Here is a 26,665-nt window from a genome sequence, read left to right as displayed (position 1 = left end):
TTGCAGTGTTAATGTAAGCCGACTTTGTGTCAATAAATTTATTATTATTATTAGTTTTCTGCTGTCCCTTATCTTTTTAGTTGTTTGTGGCTTTTTTTATTTAGTGCAGTGGAGCTTTTCTCTCTCGGGGGTATATACTCTGTATTTTAAAAAATATTTCTTCAAATGTTCTCTCCACTGTTCTTCAGTCGTTATACCCATTAACAATTCTTCCCAGTTTACAGTGGACAGTCTCTGTCTCATCCCGTTAAAGTCAGCTGATAGTATTTCTAATCAGAAAGGCTGCTCCACCCGCTCTGCCATCTTCCCTGTCCCTTTTGTAAACTTTACCAGGTATATTTTTCTAGTCTCGACCATCCTGTAACCATGTCTCCAATTTGCTATTGCATCGTCTTCAATTTGAATATGCCCCGACAACTCACCTAGTTAGTTTATTCCCTGCACGTGCATTAGTGTATAGAACTTTTATTTAGGCTCAACCTGTCCCTCAGCACTGATGCTTTATCCTCTTGTTTATTATTTTTCTCTTCTGTTTCAGCCAGTATACCACCTGTAGTATGTTGAAATTAGCTTTTATTTTAAAATACAGGTTGAGCACCCCTTATCTGAAATTCGAAAAGCTCTGAAATCCACAATTTTTCTTGGCTTGATCACAAATTACTGAATCAATCTGCTGTTTCTTGATGCTGTCTTTGATGTACGATTTGGTGGTGGATTTCAGCTGCCTGGACACGGCGCTGTTCTCCGCATAGTGCTTGTGGATTACTTTGGCCACTCTCAGTGCCTTGGGATATCAGAGGTCCATCTGCCTGAATGCGTTGCAGATGAATATAACTCATTACACATGAACCAGAAATCCAACGTGTCCACGCCTTCCTCCAGGAAGGTGGGTAAGAGATGGGCTCCATCCTGGTTACAGAGAGGTGAGTGCAAAGACCTGGTCCACCTGGTGAAGGGGGACTCTGGAGATGCGCTGCCGGAAGCTGCTTGTGTATGGAAGGCAAGACACCATCAGAGCGGTGCTCATGGCTGTGCACGCAGGGCCAAGTTTTCTCTCCCTTTTTCAATCGGCTTTTCAAAGCGCCTCTCCAGTCAGCAGGGAATCACACGGCTACCTGTCTGCAATAGAAATATCGATCTAATGAAACCCAGAGTCGCTCAACTTTAAACAAGATGAGAAACAAAAAAATACATGCACATCAGGCAAGGCTGGCTTTTCAATCAAATCCCTTTTGTGTGTGTGTGTGTTTCAAGCCGAGATATCTCTTAAAGCTAAACAAAAGAATCAAAAACTGTCTTGAAGGTGATTAAAATTTGGAAGACTCACTGGGTGAGCTACTGCATTATACAGGTATTCCAAAATCCCCCCCCCCAAAACTCTGAAATCCAAGACACTTTCGGCCCCAAGCATTTCAAATAAGAGGGATGCACAATGTGCATGTGAGGTGTTCGGCTGCCTGATAACTACAGTCACCAGGTTTGTAAATTTAAACAATTTTTTTATTATTAACAGTAATTATAATTGGGCACAAATACAACTAGTTAAACTATCTAATCTCTGGGCAGCATGGTGGCGCAGTGGTTAGCACTGATACCTCACAGCGCCGAGGTCCCAGGTTCGATCCCAGCTCTGGGGTCACTGTCCGTGTGAAGTTTGCACATTCTCTGTGTTTGTGTGGGTTTCGCCCCCACAACCCAAAGATGTGCAGGGTAGGTGGATTGGCGATGTTAATTGGCTCTTAATTGGAAAAAAAATGAATTGGGTACTCTAAATTAAATTTTTTTTTTAAAGATAAAGGAAAAAAAGCGATCTAATCTCTAACTGCCCCCCCCCCCCCCCCCCCTAACATGCTCCACCGTTTATACACACGCACAAACCAAGCGGTGTAAAATAATGACAAATGTAACAGGATAAGAGTTTTTGTTTCAGATGGACATCTTCTAGTTAGTTGTTTCTTCAGTCTCGGCTTTCAGATGGATGTTATCTTTTCTTTCAACTTGTACGTTTTCACTGTAGAATCACATAAATAGCCGACAGCCAGCATTCGAAACAGCTTCTTCTTTCAGGGTCTAGAAACCTCAGCCTTCAGACAGCAGGCGGCAGAGAGAGAGCTACTTCCACAAAGAAGAAAGAAAAGTACAGCAGAGGAACAGGCCCTTCAGCCCTCCAAGTCTGCGCCGACCATGCTGCCCGTTTAAACTAAAATCTTCTACACTTCCGGGGTCCGTATCCCTCTATTCCCATCCTACCTTGAGGGTACAGTGGCTTCTCTTGGGTTCTCGCCGAAAAACCCTACTTGACAGGAACCATTTGTTGTCGGTTGTCGGGCTGAATAATGTCTCTGGCCAGTCCATTGGCCACCAGCCAACCAATCGAAACAAACCCCTCTAATCTCTTGGATGCCATAAAGTCTGGCCAAAATACAAAACTTTATAACATGGTGTACTATTTTGGCACTGAGTTCCTTACTTCCTCTGCTCGACTTAAAAGATATGGCTCCATTAACGATCTATGGACCAAAAACAATAAAGACAAAATAAAAGAAATAGAGATTCAACAAGAAGGGCCCTTGCATAATAAGAGGAGCAAACAAGGCAGACTCTCCTTGTGCAAACCCGTGTATAATGTTTCGGGTAACGAGTGTGTACCTGAGCTGCTGAATGCGGGAACAGTCAATACTGTAAGAAGCAGCGGGGCAGGGAACCTGAGGGCTCCAGTGTTCCATTGCCACGTTCTATAAAATAGCGTTTTGTGCGTCCCACTCAATCAGCCTCTTGCACAACAGCCAAAAGGATGGAAACACTGTTGCAGCTCTTGAAGGATAATGTACTGCAAATTCCAAATAAACCTGTTGAACCCATTTGCCCCACAAAACTCCAATATGACAAATGAGTAAGAAATAGAAGAGCAAATAAGACTGAATCACTTGTGCTCGTATACAGATTGCCAACAGCTTTCTCTCCCGTCCAGAGCCTAAACTGGACATCTCCATAAAATGCAACATGCCCGCCCACGTCTTCATTTTCTGCCCTAATTTTGTCCCCTCTCTCTTGGCCCTGCACTGCTCCAAGCCACAAATCGTCCTGAGTTTCAGCTCGTCCTTTATCCCAGCTTCCTTCCATTTTCAACTGGACACAATTTAATTCTTTTTACTGTTAAATTTCTCTTCAGCCAGAAATTTTGCTTCTTCCCTGAATTTTTCACTGGTGCTGCAAGTCCACAACTCTCCATATGACTTTGTCTCCCTTGCCTGACAGCTGCTTGAGACTTGCATCCTCTGGAAGAAATAGGTCAGCTCAGTATTCATTCAAACTATGGGTGTCAAGGCACAGCCGTTGCAGCTTAACCAGTTTCTGCTTTTTCTGTGCTCACCATCTCATTGCAGGACTTCCTGTCCACATGCAAAACATATTGAATTGTCAGCATGTGAGATGCCCTCAAATCTTTGTATGATTTCCCTTAGACAAAATTCTCACTTTATAGGGGAGGTTAGTTCACTGGCAGTTCCAATAAATTTCTGTACCTTTGATTCAAGGTGACCGTGCCTACTGCCGTCGTTTTTTTTCAGTAAAAACATGCAAATGACATTAGGATTGTGAAACTCTGTCTTGGAGCCTCGGATTAGTGGAACCTTAATTTTATTTTCAATTTAGAATTCTGATGATTTGGGTTTGGGATAGGACAGCACGGTAGCATAGTGGTTAGCACTGTTGCTTTACAGTGCCAGGGTCCCAGGTTTGATTCCCAGCTTGGGTCACTGACTGATTGTGCAGAGTCTGCACGTTCTCCCCATGTCTGCGTGGGTTTCCTCCGGGTGCTCCGGTTTCCTCCCACAAGTCCCTGAAGACGTGCTGTTAGGTGAATTGGACATTCTGAATTCTCCCTCTGTGTACTCGAACAGGTGCCTAAATATGGCGACTAGAGGCTTTTCACAGTTCATTGCAGTGTTAATGTAAGCCTACTTGTGACAATAAAGATTATTATTATTTTGGCTGCAATAGTTTGGGGTTTAGTTTGAACACGGTGTTCCTATTATCTTACAAATCGTTCAGACGATGTGGTAGTCTTGTTTTATTGTATACATTTGCTTCCTCCTGTTCATGCTCAATTTTCCCAACACTGCTAAGTCACTGCTTACTTTATGCTCCTTTGCAGAGATTTGGGGATATTTCACTATGAGAAAGATGGCACATTAAATTGTAAATTGGTATGCAGGCTTTGGATTATGCCAGTTTTATTTTAGGATTGATGGTTAAGATCATTTCAGTTTTCAGTTTTGCAATATAATTTTTGGAATTAGGACCATCTTGCATGAAGATTGGTTTTGAATGATGACCACTTCAAATTGTCACCTTGGTCTTAAAGCATTCTGCGGCCATGAAACTGGCAAGAACAAGTTTGCCTATATAGCCAAGCCGGCATTTTTACCAGCCAATAATTTGATACACTGCCTGTTTTCCCCCACCTGAATTTAATTGTGAGCTCTTCATCACATTGTAAAACCGCTAACCTCTGCGATACTGACCCGAGTGCCACGGAGATGCCCAGCACTTGTATTTAAATTTTGTGTTTCACTTTCACCCCTTTCCACTTTGCATTGCCCTTGGCTTTTGTGTTTGGTGTATTAACTTTATTTCCAATATAAAGACTATCCTGCAATTTGCGCCTCCTTTCAGTTGGTGGTCCTGTGCCAGGGCATGGTAAATTCCATTGTAAAACTGCCTCTGGTCAGTCAGATCTAGACATTTATAATCAACTTGCTTAATGTCAGCTTTCTGATATTCCAAAGATCCACTACTGAGTGAAGAGGTCCCTCCTCATCTCAGTCCTAAATGGCTTGCCCTTTATTCTGAGACTAGGAGCTACATTCTCCGTGCATTATGCACGGCCGGGGCAATGTTTGGGTGGGCGGTCAGGGTCAGGCGCGTGGCCAATCCAGGGTGGGGGGGGGTCTATTTTTAATGTCCAGCTGCACGGTCTGAGTCTGCCATGGAGCATGGCGTGGCTGCTGGAGGCCGCCGCTGTACGCATGCACGGCCTGCAACCCCGAAGTGCGGGGCCCATATCTGCAGCAAAAACTGCTAGATTTACGCCGGGTCCCGGCTAGTCCCCTGCAGGGCCAGGATATGTGGCCCTTTCACACCAGATTTTCTGGCATGAAAGTCCACAGTTTTTACGCCGGCGTGGGAAAAAACAGCGAATCCAGCCCTGTGTCCCTGGTTCTAGATTGCCCAACAAGAGGGAACATCCTTTTTGCATTGTTCCTGTCTCACTCCTTGGGAATGTTATAAGTTTCAATATGATTACCTCGCAGTTTTCTGAACTGTCACGAATGCAGGCCAAGTCTCTCCAATCTCCCAAGCACAACAGCACCTATACTGACTCAGGAAACTAAGGAAATTCGGCATGTCCACATTAACCCTTACCAACTTTTACAGATGCACCGTAGAAAGCATCCTATCGGGCTGCATCACAGCCTGGTATGGCAACTGCTCGACCCAGAACCGCAAGAAACTTCAGAGTCGTGAACACCGCCCAGTCAATCATACGAACCTGCCTCCCATCCATTGACTCGATCTACACCTCCCGCTGCCTGGGGAAAGCGGGCAGCATAATCAAAAATCCCTCCCACCCGGCTTACTCTTCCAACTTCTTCCATCGGGCAGGAGATACAGAAGTCTGAGAACACACACAAACAGACTCAAAAACAGCTTCTTCTCCAATGTCACCAGACTCCTGACTGACCTCATTAACACTACACCCTGTATGCTTCATCCGATGCCAGTGCTTATGTACTTACATTGTATAAGTTGTGTTGCCCTGTTATGTATTTTCTTTTATTCCCTTTTCTTCCCATATACTTAATAATCTGCTGAGCTGCTTGCAGAAAAATACTTTTCGCTGTACCTCGGTACACGTAACAATAAACAAATTCAATCCAATCCTCCTAAGACAGTCCCTCCATCCCACGAATTAGTTTGGTGAACCTCTACTGCAATCCCTCTGATAAGTACATTCTTCCTTGGGTAAAAGGACCAAAACTACAATACTCCAGGTGTGGTCTAACCAAGGTTCTGTCAATTGAAGGAAGGCACCTTTACTCCTGCACTCAATTCCTATTACAATATGGGCAGCACGGTGACGCAGTGGGTTAGCCCTGCTGCCTCACGGCGCTGAGGTCTCGGGTTCGATCCCGGCTCTGGGTCACTGTCCGTGTGGAGTTTGCACATTCTCCCTGTGTTTGCGTGGGTTTCGCCCCCACAATCCAAAGATGTGCAGGCTAGGTGGATTGGTCATGCTAAAATTGCCCCTTAATTGGAAAAATTAATTGGGTACTCTATTACAATAAAGGCCATTCTCCCCGTGTTTGCGTGGGTTTCGCCCCCACAATCCAAAGATGTGCAGGCTAGGTGATTGGCCATGCAAAATTGCCCCTTAATTGGAAAAAATGAATTGGGTACACTATTACAATGAAGGCCAATGTACCATTTGCCTTCCTAAATTGCTTACTGTTAGCTTTCAGAGACTTCTGGACAAGGGCGCACAAGTTCCTTTGGACATCAACATTTCCCATACTTTCACGGTTTAAGGAATATTCTGCATCTCTATTCCTTCATTCCTCTTTCATGATCAATTTTTAAAATTGAAGGTACTGGGCATTTTTAGATGAATGCAAATAAGACCATAAGTATGACCATAGTAGACCATAATGTAGTATGTGAGGAAGTAAGGGCTGCAGAAGGATTTGGACAAGCTAGAAGAGTGGGCAATGAAGTGGCAAATGAAATATAATGTGGAAAAATGTGAGGTTATGCAATTTGAGGAATTTAGGCATAGGCTCTTTTCTAAATGGGCTGGTGCAGACTTGCTGGGCAGAATGGCCTCCTGCACTGTAAATTCTGTGATTCTATGAAAACGAAATGAGTATTTGAGCTAATTTGAATCTATAAATAACATACTTTTTCTAGTTTTAATTTTCACATGCAACCTTTTTTTTAAAAAAAAAGCCCTGTCAAATTATTTTTTTCTGATGTTTGTTTTCTTTAAATTCTAGCACTGATCAAATTAATAGTTAGAAATGGAAGTTCAGCTGGTTGGAACTCTGCGCAGGACGCAGATGATTTCACTGGTGAGTCGAGTAGATTGAAAAGGTGTGTGAATGGGAATACGCCTGTAGGAACCGGTGAAGTTGCCAAGAGTTACACTCGAGAACAGCTGGAGGGTGTGCGGAGGTGAGAATATAATTATATTGCTTAAATGCCTTTTGTTCTGCATTTTTATTCAATACTGCTAACGTTTGTGTAACTGTATGAAGTGTTGAGGTGCTGTGCAAGAGGATTGCAATCTATTTGCTACTCAAAATGACTGAATATTAAATGATCCATCTAAATTGAAAATGTGCAAAAAACGCTTCTGTGCTTTATTTAAATTGCTTGTTTGAAATTATTGAAATTTTGCGCAAAACATCAAATTAAGATTTGGCTGTTCCTTTTAAAAGCAAAAAATAAATTCTCCTTACAATTCAAGTGCCTCTTATTATACAGTTGTATTACAGTCTGCTTGGTATTTCTGCTCATTCTAATTGTTCTTTAAAACTGATTTACTTCATAGTAATGACGTAACAGAGTGTTCAAGTATCAGTAGCTTTCCATAGAAAGGTCATCAGTATGATTGTCCCCCAGTTCTGCCTAATTCTCAAGCTCAACTGTGCTAGTGTGGGGCAATGCTGACTGGCAGATAAACAAATTGAAAGCGAGAGTTGGTAGATTAGTTAAGAATGGCAAAATTGAATGTCAGGTAATAGGTTGCTGCGAGATCAGAAATAAAGAGGGTGAATATACTGTTGCATTTATAAATGAAAAATAAATGGGCTTTTTTGAGCATATTACAAGGTTGTATTTCCTTTGTGGATTTATATAAAGCTCGAAATCACAAAGCAATCTTTGACTTGTAAACAGCTAAGTCTTGAGAGTAAGAAACTTGTAACACTCCCAGCTACTTCTAACCTTGGTAGTAATGTGACTTTTATTTTAATCTAGCCTGTTATTGACTCCTGCTCATGATTTATTTATTTGGCATTTTGAAGATAAATTTCTTCTTTTACCTTTGGTTTAATCACACCACTTTTCAACTTTTCCAGAATTTTTTTCCAAGTCTTCGTCAGTGCTGTCCTGATCCAATTTAAAAGCTTCTCGCATGGCATATGTCTTCCTTGAACTTCATTTTCTTGTCTTTCACTTCCGTTCCAATCTGGTGGCAAAGCACCCAGCCTATATTCCTCTCACAACTTGCTGTTTATGGAGCCTTACTAGCTGCAAATTGGCTAGTGATTCTACTTCAAAAGCATTTCATAAGCTGCGAAGCACTATGGGCATTCTAAGGTTGTGAAGGACACGATATAAATCTATGACTCAAGTGGTAGAGGCAAAGGTGATCTGATGGGAGATAATAAGGAGTGTGTACCTCAAATTAAAAAAAGAAATCCAGGAGGGTGGAAAAGAAATGAAAAGTTTCAAATGTTTTCACTGTAATAAACTAGGCCATGTAAAGTCACCGTGTTGGTGATGGAAGAAAAGCACTGGGAAGGCTGATGTGGTAAAACAGGATAAGAGAGTGGGGTTTGTTAAAGTGGTAAAGGAAAGCCCAAGTAAAGTGAAAGGGGTGCAAAAGATTGTACAGCCTGATCACGAGGTGATTGATAAGAAAGTGCCAGATCTCTTTAAATAATTTACTTGTGTGGGTAAAGTCTACTCGTGTATCAGGAGGAGCAGGTAAATAAGTCACAATTTAAAGAGATACGGGAGCTAGTCAATTTTTAGTGGTAAGAGATGAGGAGTTATGTAGTTTGGGAAGAATGTTGCCAGGAAAGGTGGTAAAATGTGGAATTCAGGGTAAGGGGAGTAGTGTTCCATCATATCAGGTAAGATTGGACAGTCCAGTGAAGAGTGGTGAAGTAGGAGTAATAGAGAAACTATCTTGTCCAAGAATACAGTTTATCTTGGGTAATGATATAGCTGGATCGCAGGTGGGAGTGATGCCTACTGTGGTTGATAAGCCAGTGGAAAATTAGACAACTGAAGTGTTGAAGGACGAGTATCCTGGGATTTTTCCGGATTGTGTAGTAACAAGGTCGCAAAGTCACAGGTTAAGACGAGGAGAAATCAAGAAGTGAAGATGAAGTTGAAGTGCAATTATCAGAAACGATTTTTGATCAGATGGTTGAAAAAGAACAAGAACAGGTGGAGGGTAAGGCGGATATTTTTAGCTCTGGAAAATTGGCGGAGTTACAACAGAAAGATATAGAAATAAAACTGCTGTATCAGAAAGCATATAAGGAAAAGGAATCTGAGTGGATAACAAAGTGTTATTACCATAAAAGCGATGTCTTGATGAGAAAATGGAGACCTTTACATATGCAGGCAGATGAAAAGTGGGCAGAAGTTCATCAAGTGGTATTGCCGGTAGGGTATAGAAAGGAGGTGTTGCGAGAAGCACATGAGGTACGAGTGGGAGGTCATTTGGGAGTAAGGAAAACTCAAGCTAAAATACAAAAACATTTTTATTTCCCTGGACTACATAAAGATGTAGTTAAATTTTGTCGATCATGTCACACATGTCAAGTGATAGGGAAATCTCAAGCAGTGATAAAACCAGCGCCCTTAATACCCATTCCAGCATTTGAGGAACCTTTTACAAGGATCCTAAGTGATTGTGTAGGTCCGCTTCCTAAAACGAAAAGTGGGAATCAATATCTTTTGACTATAATGGGTGTGTCTATTAGGTTTCCAGAGGCCATTCCAGTACATAATATTACAGCTAAAAAGATTACGGAGGAGTTACTTAAATTCTTTACTGGATATGGACGACCCACAGAAATACATCGGATCAAGGATCGGATTTTACCTCCAGGTTATTCAAAGAAGTTATGGATAGCTTAGGAAAAAAACAATTTAAATCAACTGCGTACCATCCAGAATCGCAGGGAGCGTTAGAAAGGTGGCATCAGACATTAAAGACAATGTTGAGGGCTTACTGTAAAGATTATCCAGAGGATTGGGATAAAGGAATTCCATCCTTATTGTTTGCAATTAGGGATTCACCTAATGAGTCAACCAAATTCAGTCCTTTTGAACTAATTTTTGGTCATGAGGTAAGAGGACCACTTAAATTGATTAAGGAAAAATTGGTGAGTGAGAAATCGGAACTTACATTATTGGATTACGTGTCAAATTTTAAGGGACGACTAATTAGAGCAGGGGAATTGGCTAGACAACATTTCAAAGTTGCACAACATGTGATGAAACGGGTAGCGGACAAGAAATCCAAAGTTTGTAGTTTTGCCAGTGGGGATAAAGTTTTAGTGTTGTTGCCAGTGGTAGGTGGACCTTTAAAAGCAAGGTTTTGTGGACCTTATCAGATTGAAAGGAAATTAAATGAGGTGAATTATGTAGTACGAACGCCGGATAGAAGGAAAACTCACCGAGTGTGTCATGTGAATATGCTTAAAAGGTACTTTGAAAGGGAAGGAGAGCAAAAGGAGGAGGTTTTAATGATTCTAACTCAGTGACAAACCAAATCCAGATGACTGTGAATTTGATATACCTCAAATTAAATTGGAAAATGAGGATGTTCTTAAAAATTTGGATAAATTGTTGAGTTACCTTCCAGAGGAAAAACAGACTGACCTGAAAGAGTTATTGATATCACATGGGCAAGTTTGTAGAGATAAATTGGAAGTACTAAAATGGCTATACATGATGTAGATGTGGGAAATGCTGTTCCAATCAAACATCCATATAGACTTAACCCTTTAAATTTGCACAGGTTAACAAAGAGATTGAGAGTATGCTTAAAAATGGCATAATTGAAGTGGGTTGCAGTCAATGGAGCTCACCGATCATGATGGTACCTAAACCAGAAGGTAACCAACGGTTGTGTGTGGACTGTAGAAAGGTTAATGCAGTTACAAGAATGGACTCTTATCCTATCCCACGTTTGGAGGATTGCATTGAGCAAGTGGGACAATTGGTTTTTATTTCCAAACTGGATTTACTTAAAGGTTACTGGCAGGTACCTTTATCCGAAAGGGCGAAGGAGATTTCAGCTTTTGTGACTCCTGATGGTATATACCAATTCAAAGTTATGCCATTTGGCATGAAAATCGTTCTAGCCACATTTCAACGGTTAACTAACAAAGTTGTTTCAGGATTACCCAATTGTGCGGTATACATCGACGATCTGGTAATTTTCAGCCAGACATGGAAAGAACATTTAAAACATCTGATGGAGTTATTCAATCGACTTCAGGAGGCGGGTTTGGTGATAAACCTAGCCAAAAGTGAATTTGGAAAAGCCTAAGTCACTTTCCTTGGCCATACAATCGGACAGGTCGAATGGTCCCATGGGATGTGAAAACAAAAGTTATTGGGGAGTTTCCGATACCCTCGATTCGACGGGAAATAATGCTATTTCTTGGTATGAGTGGATTTTACCGGAAATTTGTACCGAATTTTAGCAGTGTGGTCACTCCACTGGCGGACTTGCTCAACAAGCGTAACAAATTCCAGTGGACAGCAGAGTGTCAACAGGCATTTGATGGCCTGAAGGCTGTGTTAACCACTGCTCCTGTGTTAGTCATCCCAAATTATACGGAACCATTCAAAGTGGCTGTTGATGCGAGTGATGTCGGCGTACGTACAGTGCTTATACAAGACGACGACGAAGGGCTAGAGCGGCCTATTGGTTATTTTTCAAAGGAATTGAATTCTCACCAGAAAAAGTATTCAACGATTGAGAAGGAGACTTTGGGTTTGGTGCTGGCTTTGCAACATTTTCACATTTATGTGACCAGCAATCCATCTGGCACCATCATATATAATCATCATAATCCGTTAATGTTTTTGGAGCGATTGTGTAATAACAATGCAAGGCTGTTTCGCTGGAGTTTATTGTTGCAGCCATTTCATTTAAAAATAGTACATGTGGCAGGACGAGAAAACGTGATAGCCGATGCTTTATGTGATGAACAGAAGCAGGTTCAGTTGGAGGAAGAACAAAAATGAACTATATTATTATACCTGTTTGCGTGTTTGTTTTTTGAAACAAAAAGTATATTTACTGTGCATTTCTTAAAGGATAGGGAAAAGGTGAAAAATGAAACCATCTTGAAGTTGATGGTTTATTTTTTTTTCTTGGGGGTGGTGTCATGAGAATGTCACTTTAAGAAATGGTAGTCTGCTAAAGTTACTGTAGTGATGTCAGAGTGTGGGTGGAGCTGAGCTCTGGCCATGCTTTTTAGTTTCACTTTGAGAAAAGCTTAGGTGTGTCTTTTTTATTCGTTTCAGTGTTGGAGCTGCAGTCAGCCTAAGAATGTGTAATGTTGTTCTCTCTGCCATGTAAAGACTATCTCTTGATCATTTGGTGAATTCAGAGTGATACCTGTTCTCAGTGAATTTTAACCTGATGTGCTTCTGTTAAAAGGGTAGTCTGCTAACGTTACTGCAGTGATGTCAGAGTGTGGGTGGAGCTGAGCTTGGCTCTACTTTTTAGGTTCACTTTGAGAAAAACTTAGGTGTGTCTGTTTTTTTGGTTTAGTTTCAGTGTTGGAGCTGCAACCAGCCACAGAAGGTGTAATGTTGTTCTCTCTGCCATGTAAAAACTATCTCTTGATCATTTGGTGAATTCAGAGTGATAACTGGTCTCAGTGGTGAATTTAAACCTGATGTGCTTCTGTTAAAAGTTTTTATTTAAGTCTTGTGGATGTTAAAAGGACAGCATAAGCATTACTTAGTGTTGTATTCTTTGGGGGTTGTATTTGAATTGATGGTTGCTGTTCACAATGTTTTAAAAAGGTTAACTTGAGTTCATAGAATGAACATTGTTTTGTTTTTTAAAAATACTTTTCGATTTCTGCTGTACCAAATCTGTAGAGTGGGCCATGTACTCCCCATACCACAATCTAGTAAAAGTCATGGGTCAGGTGAATTCCACGATACACTTTGGGGTTCTCTATACCCTGGCCCATAACAAATATACCTCAAATTATCTTGGGAATGTGTTTCTTCAGGGGCATAATCTTATAGAAAAGTGCAACTGCACTGAAAGGCCATGACTATATCAGTAGAGTTTAAATTCAATGTGGGAATTTTAACAAGATTACTTGTTACATTGTGACTTTTCATAATGTTCTGTTGCACTCTAATGTTTATTCTGCATCCTGGTATTAACTTAAACCTCCTCTATACTGCCTGATCAAAAAATTATGAACTTCTAAAATTGGGAGTTACATGATACTTGGTTTAATCCATCTGTTGGTACTTAATGCAAGAAGTGTTCCACTTCCTCCCACTGTTGTCATGCACCTCAAAGGACAGACACGTGTACAATCACGCTACAATGTATCTTTGCTGTTTTTCTAATATTTCCTCTTCACCTCGCCCCTGAAGGGAAACTCTTCTCGATCATAGTCTATTCTAGATCATGCTCTATCAGCTAATTGTTGTGTTATGCTTTGCAGGATTAAAAGATGTAAGAATTACTATGAAATTCTGGGAGTTGGTAGGAATGCAGACGAAGAGGATTTAAAGAGGTCTTATCGAAAGCTGGCATTAAAGTTTCACCCTGATAAAAACTGTGCCCCTGGTGCAACGGATGCATTTAAAGGTACAATGCAATAACTTAACATTTCTGAAATCAAGAAGAAATAGCAATAAAGGAAAGTTCTAAAACAATGGGATGAAGGATGAGTAGAATTCCAGAATCTTACTGAAAACCATTAGCTATTTTAGAAACTCAACAAAAATGCTTATTTTAAATTGCTTTTTTAATATTTGAATCACCAAACTCTTTCTGATTTTTCAGTACATTTCACATGCCATCGTAGATTACTGAATTTTCTGGTTAAAATTCCAGAGATTTTTGTGTCACTTTTCAAAGCATTTTGAACAGAACTGGATGATCTCTCGATGTCATAGGAGTGCCTGGATAATACCTTCAGTTCTGTTTGTCTGATTTTTAATTTCCTCAAGAGAAATTGCATGAATTAAATTGTAGGATTTCTTATTTTCTAAAAAGAGTCAAAGTCCAGTGATAGATTTAGATTGAGTTTTTTTTGCAAAACTTAGTACAATTTCAGATATAAATAAAAAACAAAAGCCCAAAGGAGCAGAAAAACGAGAACAAAGAAAAGAACCACCAAGAACAAAGAAAAGAACAACATGCATGAAAGGGTCAAGCTTTCTTATACATGCGGATTTCTGGTACACCCCTTTGTCCCCCATTGGTTTAGTAATCCTGAGTTGTGTCTCCTGACTGGTGTTCCATTTCAGCATTTTTATACCAACATTTACACTTGCATCTAACTTACTGGCTGCACTTACATTGTTACAGTGTCACGTTTACGGTTTGGATTCTGAAAAGCTGATGTGTCGCTCTGAAAATTTTGTATTTTCCCATAGTTTCAACATTTCCCCAGAGTCCCCCTTTGATTCTTATATAAAAAAACTAATCACGTGAGAGCAAGCAAGTGGAAAATAGCAAAGAGGCACAGATCACGTTCACAGATGCCTTTGATGATCCCTTTGTTTAGGAACAGCCTTCAGCACTGGAATGGGGCAGGCTGATACACTGTTACAATCCTTTAAATTTAGGAAGCGTGCTTATTAGGCAAGAGTGGAGGTCGGGAAATCTTGAGAGGCATAACCTTGAGGTTGGTGGGTCTGGGCAGCTAGGTTTACCTGTAATTGTTCCTTTTAGGTCTGTTCTTTGGAGCGCCTGACATAATCTTGAGCAATCTCTGCATTGCTTGTTGGACCAGCTGCCCTGGGTGTTTTTGATTCTGGGAAGCATTCTGTAGTGCTTACATTTGTCAGGTCCTCCTTTTACGGGTCCTTGAGACCTGTTTCGATAAACTCCGCTCCCTTTCTCTGTACCCCACCTGGTCGAGTCTGTCTTGGTGGAAGTGAAGGAAATTGAATTTGTACAGGGAGAGCAATAAATGTTGGGGAATAGTCCCGAATCTTAAATCCTTGATGTCTGAACGAACACCAACTAGCAGGTCGTGGGCTAGGTTATTAATTTCATTCCTTGCTTCCTACATGGATGTCATTTCAACTTCTGAGTCACGTAAAATAAGGTTACAGTTTTCACAGGGTGAGGTCTTACTCTTTAACCCCTTATCTCACTTTTATTCTTGGTCACTTTCTTTCTCCAGACCATAAGTGTGGTGATATGTGCAGGGAGAAAATTCACTTCTTTGTTTTTGTTTTAGACACTCCCCACTTATTGATCATCTCACTCAATATAATTAAGTTAATATCCTGCATGGACTTAAAATATCCTCCAGCTCTCCAATGATCTGTATCCATCTTGTGGATACTCCTCACCAGGTTTACCCTGTCCCTTCATTGTGCTCACTTTGACAGGTATCAGTGTCTTTGATTCTATCCCATTATTTTAAAGCAATTTCTTTTATGAAGTATGTGTTAGTGCCTTGATCACTCAATGGTGCTATTTCACTCTATTTGCTCCATTGATCATTTCCTGTCATGCTGTTTGTCAAGTACTGTGCATACATGTGACCTCTTCAATGTATAATGACAAGGAGTTTTAAACCCGTGAAAGGGTGTTTTTTGAACTGGTTTCCTGCCTATTAGTTAGTTCACACTTAACTCATCTGCACGCTTACGCAGTGCCCCAAATGTCATACCACACATTCTTGAATCTTTTGTGATCTTATCTAAAGATCTCAAAGTTGTTGCTTATCTCTCCACGTATGGTCCATGTGCCTAGGGTGGTGGCCAGAGTATCAAACTTTTGTTCTCTCAAATAAAAGCATAGACAAGGACACCAGAATTACCAAGAGAAAGTTTATCAATTTACTAGCCTCCTCGAGACTTTTCCCTTCATGTTAATGCCGGATTGAAATATTCCATAGAATTGCACCCAATATTCCAATTCATTTCCTGTTTTCACTTCCTGTCTCTATCGCCTATCCTGAATTACTTAATCCTGTGCCAATCATGGGCCCTGGAGAAATCTTGCAGTCCAATAACATACCTTCATGTTTAAAACAGAAATCCGACATTTACAATTGATTCCAGGCAGTAACATTTTGGTTGCTTGTTCTTGGTCTTAAATTACATCTTTTTAAGGTAACTTGCTAAATTACATTGCCTTTTCACATCCCAGAAGTGTTCCAAATTCAAACAACAGTGTTGTTGGCTTTCCGATTGTCATTAATGTCCAGTTCATCTCCTCTTCAAAACAGGTTTTGTCCTTTTGTCCATGGAAACCACCTAAACTGTGTATGTGATTTGTTTTCCTTCTTTTTATCGTCCACTTAAAATCCTTTAAAATGTCAGTTTTTTATTCTCTCCACATCACCGTCATTCTCATTACCCGTCAAATAGATTCCACTTTTGATTCCGTCCCACCTTGTTTAACTATCGTCTATCCTGTTCTTGGCTCTTCTTTCACTTTGCCGTTTCCCGCCATCACAATGACCTCTAATTGCTCTTCTCCTACCCTACTCACTTCCTCAATGCCAATCTGCACATCACATACATATTCCTTTCCTCAATGTTCATAAATCCCACTTGGTTGTTCTTCTTCTCGTCCTTAACTACTGTAACCCACCCATTTAGGTAATAGACACTCCCCTTGAGCCCTTCTAGCATCAGATCATTTCAATCTTCCCATGTTCAGAATCTGCACTAAGGGGTGTTCGATATGGATTTCCTATATCCAACAGTAACTGCTGTTTGCCTGTTAGACTAACAGACTACAGGTCAGCACGGTAGCATAGTAGTTAGCACAAATGCTTCACAGCTTCAGGGTCCCAGGTTCGATTCCTGGCTTGGGTCACTGTCTGTGTGGAGTCTGCACGTTCTCCCCGTGTGTGCGTGGGTTTCCTCTGGGTGCTCCGGTTTCCTCCCACAGTCCAAAGATGTGCAGGTTAGGTGGATTGGCCATGCTAAATTGCCCTTAGTGTCCAAATTGCCCTTAGTGTTAGGTGGGGTTACTGGGTTATGGGGATAGGGTGGAGGTATGGGCTTGGGTAGGGTGCTCTTTCCAAGAGATGGTGCAGACTCGATGGGCTGAATGGCCTCCTTCTGCACTGTAAATTCTATGTCTATGTCACTTACAATCACCACATTGTTGGGTCAGTATGGCAATGTAGTAATTCCCATTATTATGGCTATGTCTATGGAAGGGGGCAAGTAAAATCTGGCAACCCTATTCCTGATGTTGTTGCAATGATTTGTCTGAGACAGGCAATGCGACCTTCCGCTTTGCCATCTATTCTGTATTTTACAACTTCTCACTGAATGGCCACCCCCCTTTCATTGAATTTTAAATCAGGCTGACTATTGCTGCAAAATTTAAATTCTTACAAAGGGGGCAGCACAATGTTTAACACAGGGCTCCACTCCAGCCTTGGGTCACTGTCTGAGGGGAGTTTGCACTACTTCCCAGTGCCTGCGTGAGTTTCCTCCCATAGTCCAAACATGTGCATGGTGGTGTATTGGCCATGATTGTGTAGGTTAGGTGGGTATATGGGGATAGATCGAGATGGTGGGAATGAGTAGGGTGCTCTTTCAGAGGGTCGATGTAGGCCCAATAGGCCAAATGACCTCTTTCTGCACTGTTGTGATTCTCTGATGCAATGATTCTATGAAATAAATTCTCAAATTCCTGAACCTACTGCAAATCTTGTTCCACTTGCAAAATAAAACACGCAAGATATGTTCTGCTTGGGGCAAACTGGGTTAATTTGTCTGAACATATCTGATAATTCAAACTTAAAATTCCTAATTCCTGTTTAAAAAAAACAAACATCTTTAACAGGCAAGGGTTAATCCTCTGTTCGTTTGAAAAAGGGCTGAGTCTTCAACTGGACATCATTACATCACCACCCCTCTGTGTTTCTGGTTACTACGAAACAATGAGGGACTCCTTTCTCTAATATTCTCTCTTTTACACCTTTTTTTTGATCACGGATTTTTATTTTTGGCTTTCTTTCTGGTTGTGTCAGGAATAATTATTTTTTTTGAACCTGACAAGTTTTCACACAAGATCAATCCAACACAGGATTGGCCAAAATAGATAGGCAGCCTATCTCAATGACTACAGACCGGTGGCCCTGATGTCTGTTATCATGAAATGTGTCGAGCGGCTAGTCATGAGATGGATCAACGCCAGACTCCCAGATGGTCTCTATCCACTGCAGTTTGCCTATCACCGCAACCGGTCAACAGCAGATGATATCTCCCTGGCTCTTCAATCAACACTGGAACACCTCGACAACAAGGTCATCTACTTAAGACTGCTGTTCATAGACTACAGTTCCGCCTTCAACACCATTATCCCGACAAGACTAATAACTAAACTCTGCAATCTTGGACTTAACCCCTCCCTGTGCAGCTGCATCCTTGACTTCCTCACCAACAGACCATAATCTGTCAGGTTGGGCAACAGCACCTCCTCCACAATAGTCCTCAACAGGTTGGTATGGCAACTGCTCGGACCAAGATCGCAAGAAACTATAGGGTGCTGAACTCAGCCCAAAACATCACACAGACTTGTCATCCTCACATTGATTCTGTATGCACCTCCTGCTGCCTCAAGAAAGCAGACAGCATTATCAGAGACCCCTCCTACCCAGGCATTGCCTTCTTCCAGATCCTTCCATCAGGCAGAAGGTACAAAAGTCTGAAGACCTGCACATCCAGACACAGGAACAGCTTCTTCCTCACAGCTACAAGACTCCTCTATGACTCCCCTCGGACTGATCTGTTTCCTGTAAGAACACTATTCATGACCCCTTATGCTGCTCTTGTTCATGTATTTGCTTTTGTTTGGCCCCTTGTTCCACACTATAACCAATCACTGTCGATGTACCATTTGTCAATGTACTCTAGTAATTATTCTTTTTGCCTACTACGTACGTACTGTGTACGTTCCCTCGGCCGCAGAAAAATACTTTTCACTGTACTTCGGTACATGTGACAATAAATCAAATCAAAATCAAATATCCCAAACTCCGATAAATCCTATTGAATTAAAATGATCGGATTCTGAATTTGTATCCGGATTTCAATCTGAACATCGAACATTAAATATCCTGGAATCATGCCTCTGGCCAGAAAAACGTAACTCCAGGTTTTGTTAGCTGTTTGGCTTAAATCACTTAAACTAGGGCATCAAAGATTACAATTTCGGACAGAAACATCAAAGCTTGAAACAGACGCACAAGAATATTATTTATACACAAGCAGCAAAACATATCAAGTGCTTTAAAACAACAATAAGTAAAATGAATTGCATCAGTGTCCTTGTGATTCTGTTGTAAAGTTCCAGAGTGTCTAATTTAAAAACTCCAGACAAGGTTAATTCCCCAGAAAGGGGCTTGAGCCGACTACCAGACCGGAGGGGACGGAGGTCATGCAAGAGGATTGCTGAGTCTAAAAAAACAGCCGAGGGCTCTTTTAGAATAAAGAGGTGTCCTAACCCCTGGAGTCCGATATAGGTCCGATGTCTAGATTTCTGGTTCTTTTTCCTCCAGCGACCATGCTCGAAGCACCAAGTTGTAGGATCTCTTATTTTCCTTTTTTCCAATAAGAGTTAAAATCCGGTGGTAGGTTTTGATTGAGTTTATTGCAAAACATGGTACAATTTTAGATATTAAAAAAGAAACAAAAACACAAAGGAGCACAAGAAGTAGAACAAAGAAAAGAACCACACCCACAAAGGGTCAAGATTTCTTGTACATGCACGTTTTTGGTAACACCCCTTTGTCCCCCATTGGCTTAGTAATCCTGAGTTGTGACTCCTGATTGGCACGCCATCTCAGCATTTTATGCCAGCATTTATACTTGTATCTAACTTACTGGTGGCGGCCATGGAGTGAGTGGTCGCACATTTGGTGGCTCCTGCTCATGGCGGATTTTGCGGACCTTTTCCCTGATTTAACAGGTGGATGTGAAGCGGAATAAAGGTGCAGGAGAGTGAGTGGAAGAGATTGATCTTCTGGGGAATGGAACTTAGGGCCAGAAGTGGTCGAAAAAGAGGGAATCAGTTGGGTGGAGCTGGTGCGGCGCCTGTGACGAGCGTGGAGTTGGGGGAGGGGCAGGGAGCGGCCCTGCTGGCTCAGTGTTCAACGGACCAGCTAGTGAGCTTTTTGAAGGAGATATTCACCCAGCAACATAAGGAGAGTCTGGAGGACCTGACCCGGGTGGTGGATTCGATCAAGGCGGTGGTCGACTGCCTGGAAACGAAGCTGGCAGCCCAAAGTCAGGCAATCCAGAAGATGGAGGAGGTGGCGAGGTAACACGAGGAGCAGTTTGCCTCGATGGCAGCAGAGATGGGGCTGATGCAGGGCCAGCAGAGACTGCTGCAGGAATATGCTGAAGACCTGGAGAACCAATCACACAGGCAGAATATAAGGATTGCGGGACTGCCGGAGGGGAGTGAAGGAGCAGATCCTAGCACGTATGTTGGGAGGATGAGGCTGCTCGGAGAGGGTGCGTTGCAAGGCCTTTGGAGGTGGATCGAGTACACAGGGTGCTAATGAGGAAGCCCCGGGGAAATGAGCCACCGAGAGCAATGGTGGTGCAGTTGCATCAGTTCCTTGACAAGGAGCAAATTATGAGGTGGGCCAGGCAGACAGGGCGCTGCATCTGGGAGGGCAGTGAAATTCGAGTGTACCTGGGTGCAGAGCTGGCCAAGAGGAGAACAAGTTTTAACAAAGTCAAGGCAGCCCTCTCCAAGAAAGGAGTGATGTTTGGGCTACCGTACACGGCACATCTGTGGGTGACCTGCGAAGGCCGGGAATTGTGCTTTGGTTCGGCGGAGGAGGCTGGATTTGGTGGAGATGTTGTAATGCTGCTGTTAACTTGTGTTTGGGACCATTTTTATTCTTTTTCGGCTTCAGGTTTGCTCTTTGCTCTTTGTTATTTGTTCGGGGATGGGGAGTTGGTCTCCTTGTTTGGGCTTGGGGAGCAGTTGTTTTTGTTGCTTGCACTAATGTTCGAGCGGGGTTTGAGGGGAATCAGTGAGGGTAGGATGCTAGACACCGTGAGCGAGGGCTGCCAGGCTATCTGGGTGAGCTAGTTTATGGAAGCACAATGGGGGATGAGTGGGAAGGTCAGTGGGGGGATGGGGGCAGGGATAGTTGGTGGGGGATCTGGGGGTGGGAGGGAAGTACTGCTGACAGAGGCAGGGCTTTTAAAGTGTAAGGGGAGGAGGATCGATGATAGTGCGCACCCGAGGGCGGGCCTGGGGAGGTGCGGGACACGGGCCGGAGGCTGGCCCACGAAGGACTATGGTTGATCAGCGGGGGCGGCAGGCAGGGGCAGGGTGCCCCCCCCTACTTGCAAGGATTGAATAGGCCAGTCAAGAGGGCCCATGCGTTTGCACACTTAAAGCAATTGAAGGTGGATATGGCCATGCTACAGGAGACTCACCCGAATGTGGGGGACCAGATTGGGCTGAGGAAAGGTTGGGCAAATATTTCATTCGGGATTGGACTTTAAAATGAAGGGATTGCGATTTTGGTCAATAAGCAGGTGGCGTTCGAGGTGGGAAATATAGTGGCTGACTCTGGGGGATGTTATGGTGAGCGGGAAATTGGAGGGAATGCTGGTGGTGTTGGTAAACATCCATGCCCCAAACTGGGACGATGTTGAGGCCGAGGGTGAAAGAATTCTCGTTTTACCCCCATGTGCACAAGGTGTACTCCCGAATAGATGTCTTTGTGTTGGATAAGACGTTGGCAGGGATGGTAGATATTGAGTATTCGGCAATAGTGGTGTGGGACCATGCCCCATACTGGGGGTGCCCAGCGCACTCAATGGTGGCTGGATGTAGGACTGTTAGCGGAGGAAGAGGTGTGTGAGTGTGTGAGGAAGGCCATCTGGGGGTATGTAGAGGTTCATGATATGGGGGAGGTGTTGGCGGGTATGGTTTGGGAAGCACTGAAGGCAGTGGTCAGGGGGGTGTTTATTTTGTTTCGGGCACACAGGGAGAAGGCAGAGTGGGTAGAGATAGAAAGGCTAGTGGAAGAAATCCTGCAGGTGGACAGGAAATATGCAGAGGCCCCAGAAGAAGGGCTGCTATTTGAACGCCAAAGGTTGCAAATGGAATTCGGGCTGTTATCCACGGGTATGGCGAGTATGGGGAGAAAGCGAGCATGATGTTAGTGCAACAGTTGAGGAAGCAGGAGGCGGCAAGAGTGTTTGGGAAAGGGAAGGAGGGGGTGTTTAGGGAGTTTTATAGCGAATTGTATGAGCCAGCACACCCAGCTGGGGATGAGGCAGTTTCTGGGAGGGTTGGAGTTCCCGAAGGTTGATGAGGAGCTGATGGAAGGCCTGGGGGCCCCAATTGGGCTTCTAGACGATGCAATCAGTCAAGGCCCCGGGACCAGACGAATACCCGGTGGAATTTTATAAGAAGTTCACAGGGGTTTTGTGACCGCTGTTGGTAAAGGCCTTCATTGAAGCAAAGGAGTTGCAAGTGCTCCCACCAACATTGTTGCAGTTATCGATCTCCCTCATTTTAAAACAGGATAAGGACTTGGAAAACTGTGGGTCATGCAGATCGATCTCCCTGTTAAATGTGGATGCCAAACTATTTGCGAAGATCCTTGCCAGAAGGATCGAAGACTGTGTCCCAGAGATAATAGGGGAGGACCAGGCGTGGTTCGCTAAGAAGCTGCATTTAGCGACCAACATTAGGCGGCTGCTTAATGTAATTATAATGCCTCCAGAGGGGTTTGAGGTTGTGGTAGCCATGGACGCAGAGAAGGTCTTTGATCGGGTGGAGTGAGAATACCTATGGGAGGTCCTGGGGCGGTTTGGGCAGGGATTTGTGGACTGCTATACCAGGCAGCTATGGCGAGTGTGCAGATGAATCAGGTGAGATCAGATTACTTCAGGGTACACCGGGGGATGAGGCAGGGATTTCCACTTTCCCCACTGTTGTTTGCCTTGGGTATAAAGCTGTTGGCATTGAGAATGTTGAGGGTCTGGCAGGGAATAGTACAGGGGGTGGGATGGAACACAGGGTCTCGTACACGGATGATCTACTTCTGTACATATCGGATCTGCTGGGGGGATTGGAGGGATTATGGGCATATTAGAGGAATTTGGCCGGTTTTCGGGATACAAATTGAACGTAGGTAAGAGTGAGGCCTTTGCGATCCATGCTGTTCAAGGTGGTGGGAGGGAGCTTTCGATATTTCTGTATCCAGATGGAGTGGGAGCAGCTGCATAAAAACGAATTTGGGTCGGTTGGTATTTCAGATGAAGGGGGATATTCGGAGGTGGGACGTGCTCAAGTTGGCATTGGCGGGGCGGGTACAGACAGTTAAAATTACGGTCTTCCCGAGGTTTATGTTTGATTTTCAGAGCCACTCAATCTTTATCCCCAAGTGAGTGCAGTGACCTCGGGATTTATTTGGGCGGGTGAAGAAGGTGCTGCTGGAGCGGGGGCTTTGCGAGGGGGTGCAGGCTCTTCAGAATTTCATTAATTACTACTGGACGGCGAATATTGCGATGGTCAGGAAGTTGGTAGTGGGGGAGTGGTCAGTGTGGGAGCGGGTGGAAGTGACATCATGTAAGGACATGTAATTTTTGGGGGCATTGTTAACAGCATCTGTGCCATTCTTGCCGGCTCAGTACTCCACAAGCCCAGTAGTAGTGGCAGCCCTGAGTGTATTGGGACAGTGGAGGCAGCACATGGGTTAGAGGGGATGTGGTGTGGGCATCGATATGTGACAACTACCGGTTCGCTCCGGGGCGGGTGGAGGGGGGTGCTTCGGAATAGGTATTGGGCAGGGATAGAGAGATTTGGGGACCTCTTTATTGATGATGATTTCCTGAGCTTGGAGGAGGTGTTTGAGGTGCCAGGTGGGAATGGGTTCCGATATCTGCAGATGAGGGATTTTGTGTTCGGAGGCAGGTTTCCACCTTCCCGCACCGGGGGCTGCAGAATCAGGTGGTGTGAACAGGAGTAGGAGGGGGGAGTATCTGAGAGATCTATAAGGAGCTGATGGATTGGGAGGGAGCCCCAGTAGGGGAGATAAAGAGAAAGTGGGAAGAAGAGCTGGGTTGGGGGGTTGGAGGCTGGATTATGGGAGGAAGCCCTGAGGCGAGTTGATGCATTCTCGTCTGCGCCAGGCTCAGCCTGATGCAGTTTAAGGTGGTCCACAGGGCACACGTGACAGTGGCCCGGATGAGCAGGTTCTTCGAGGAAGTGGAGAATAGGTGTGGACGCTGTGCAGGGGGTCCTGCGAACTGTCTCCATATGTTTTGGGCATGTCCGAGGCTGAGGGGTTTCTGGCAGGTATTTGCTGTTAGGTCTTACAAGTGAGGGTGATGCCGAGTACAGAGGTGATCTTTGGTGTGTTGGAAGACCCGGGAGCCCAGGGGGTGAGAGAGGCCGATGTCCTGGCCTTTGCCACCTTGGTGGCCCGGAGACGGATCTTACTAGGATGGAGGGACTCTGAACCCCCAAAGTCAGGGGTGTGGGTGAGCAACATGGCGGGGTTTCTCAGACTCGAAAAAATTAAATTCGCCTTGAGGGGTTCGTTGCAGGGGTTTGCTCGGAGGTGACAGATGTTCAGCGACTTCTTCGAGAAAAATTAAGCTGTTAGCAGGGGGAGGAGGGGAAGGGGCGGCATGGGAAAGGTGAGTAAGGACAGGAGAACCAATGGAGGGGTGGTTGGGTAAGCCATGTTGGCTGGGGTTTGTGCTCGGGGGTGGGGGGGGGGGGGGGTTGTTGGTTATATTGTTGTGTTTTTGTTGTTGTAATTTGATGTTTAAAATTGTTAAAATTATAAATGCCTCAATAAAATATTTTCAAAAACAAAAACTTACTGGCTGCGCTTACATTGTTACATTTGTGGTTTAGATTCTGAAAAGCTGATGTATCACTCTAAAGATTCAATATTTTCTCACAGTTTCAATATTGGGCTTTTATTTTTGAGGTGCAGCTGAGCATGTACCTGGCTTAATCCTTCTTAGCACCTTTTGTGCAAAGCATGAGATTAGGGCCGAGAATTTGTTTTGAAATAAATTACACGCTGTTGTTTACTTTTCAAGAAACTGTGTTTGGTCGCCTGGAAGGGGATTTACTGCTCTTTATTGTTGCATTAGTGTATATCGAGCATGAACAACTGAACCACCTAGAGACATTAGTACAGTTTTTAAAAAGCCAGTTCAGCTTACACTCTTCAGGCAGCAGGTAAGAGATGGAATAGGCTTGGCGTTTCATTTCACTCAAATTTTACTACCTGTTTTATTTTTTATATTTTCTAATCATACGTAGACACAATTATGACTGTGCAGACAACATGTGGACCCAGAAGGCAGCAACGCATGACACCAAACCAAAAATAATGAACACAGAACTTGAGCATGCAGACCTCCATACACCTTTTCATGGAAAACAAAGGCTGGGCCCACAGATTTCTGGATGTAGGTGGCATTAGGCCACCCAGAAATTTAACTCCTGCTATCTGGTGAAAGGTGGCAATGGCACCAAGTAACAACTCTCTCACTTCCAAGGCTCACAACATAGAGGTGGAAAAAAGTTAATGACTTGACCAAGGCTTGGGGAGATGTAATCACTGGAATTTTCATCATTTCTTTTTTGACCTTCCTGGGTGCTTGCATATTCTTCAGCCTCTTAAACCATCACCTGTGCAATATTTCCTTCACAGTCCAGTCTGACAAAGTTAAGCTCTAATTCTGCATCTTATAGTCACCCACTCCCCCCTCAGCAATCATTTATCATTCAGATCCTTGGAATTCCTTCCACTGCTTTACCAATCTCTTACCTCCCCCATGCTACTTGGCCCACACTTAACTGATAGCTTTGCCTTCATTCACTATACTCTTGCAGGACAAATTGACACAGCGTGCTGGACAAGTCCATGCATCTTGTGAGCACCTGCTTAGTCTTGCTTTGGGAGATGGGAAGGTCAGTGACACCTTACTAGGTTCATGGTGAACATCTATGTCATCACTAGCATGCCTCAGAAGCAGTACACAAACAGAACATTCCACCATCTTTTCCCAAGTTTTGTCTATTTTTGCCTTCTACTTATCTTTTTTACAAATTGACTATTATCTTTTCAACAAAATGACTATAGTAGTTGGACGCAGGAGAAGGAAGATGAGTTGCTGGGGAAATTTCCCTTTGCATTCAGAGTGTAAATGAATTTGATCACCTCTTTAAAAACACACCATCTTGTGGGGAACTTTGTAAACTAACCAGGAATCAATCATCTCTTGCATACCTGGTCTTATCGAAGCATTGCTTTAAAGTCAAAAGAGCCATAGATTTGCTTCAATCTTCATGGTATGAATTTGAACATGACGTGCAGTGTGAACACTGGTCCAGTAGATACAAGACCTTCCTCCCTTAATTGCATCTGTTTGAAATAGAAAACCAGTTGCATTCCATGGACAAGGCAGCACTTGCCAAAGAGATTTATCCAATGTGAGATGGCACTAAACAAAGCAAATTTGAGTATTGAATTGGATTATCAGGTTAGCTGAGTTCAAATCCTGAAGGGAGAGATAAAATTAACCTTTTTTCTCCAATTTTTCCCGAACTTACATTGGGAGATATAAGAACATAGAACACACAGTGTCGAAGGAG

The 26,665-nt window shown here is 43.3% G+C and overlaps 1 protein-coding gene and 1 long non-coding RNA gene across 2 annotated transcripts in view; one reads left to right on the top strand and one right to left on the bottom strand.

Annotated features, from left to right (window-relative positions):
• Positions 1-26,665, top strand: part of LOC119965212 (dnaJ homolog subfamily C member 18-like) — a 55,980-nt gene that overhangs the window by 6,145 nt on the left and 23,170 nt on the right. Inside the window, 2 exon segments of the mRNA XM_038795654.1 lie at positions 7,056-7,233; positions 13,518-13,663. Of these exon segments, the coding sequence (XP_038651582.1) occupies positions 7,056-7,233; positions 13,518-13,663 (324 nt within the window).
• LOC119965215 lies at positions 557-8,305 on the bottom strand. Its single transcript, XR_005460459.1, has 2 exons — positions 8,106-8,305; positions 557-1,119 (listed from the first exon to the last, which is right to left on the bottom strand). It is a non-coding gene; the product is annotated as an uncharacterized LOC119965215 (long non-coding RNA).

Source organism: Scyliorhinus canicula, chromosome 4, assembly GCF_902713615.1.
Source record: "Scyliorhinus canicula chromosome 4, sScyCan1.1, whole genome shotgun sequence".
Classification (NCBI taxonomy): domain Eukaryota; kingdom Metazoa; phylum Chordata; class Chondrichthyes; order Carcharhiniformes; family Scyliorhinidae; genus Scyliorhinus; species Scyliorhinus canicula.
The sequence above is the reverse complement of the archived record's forward strand: the minus strand, read 5'-3'. Positions and strand labels throughout refer to the sequence as shown.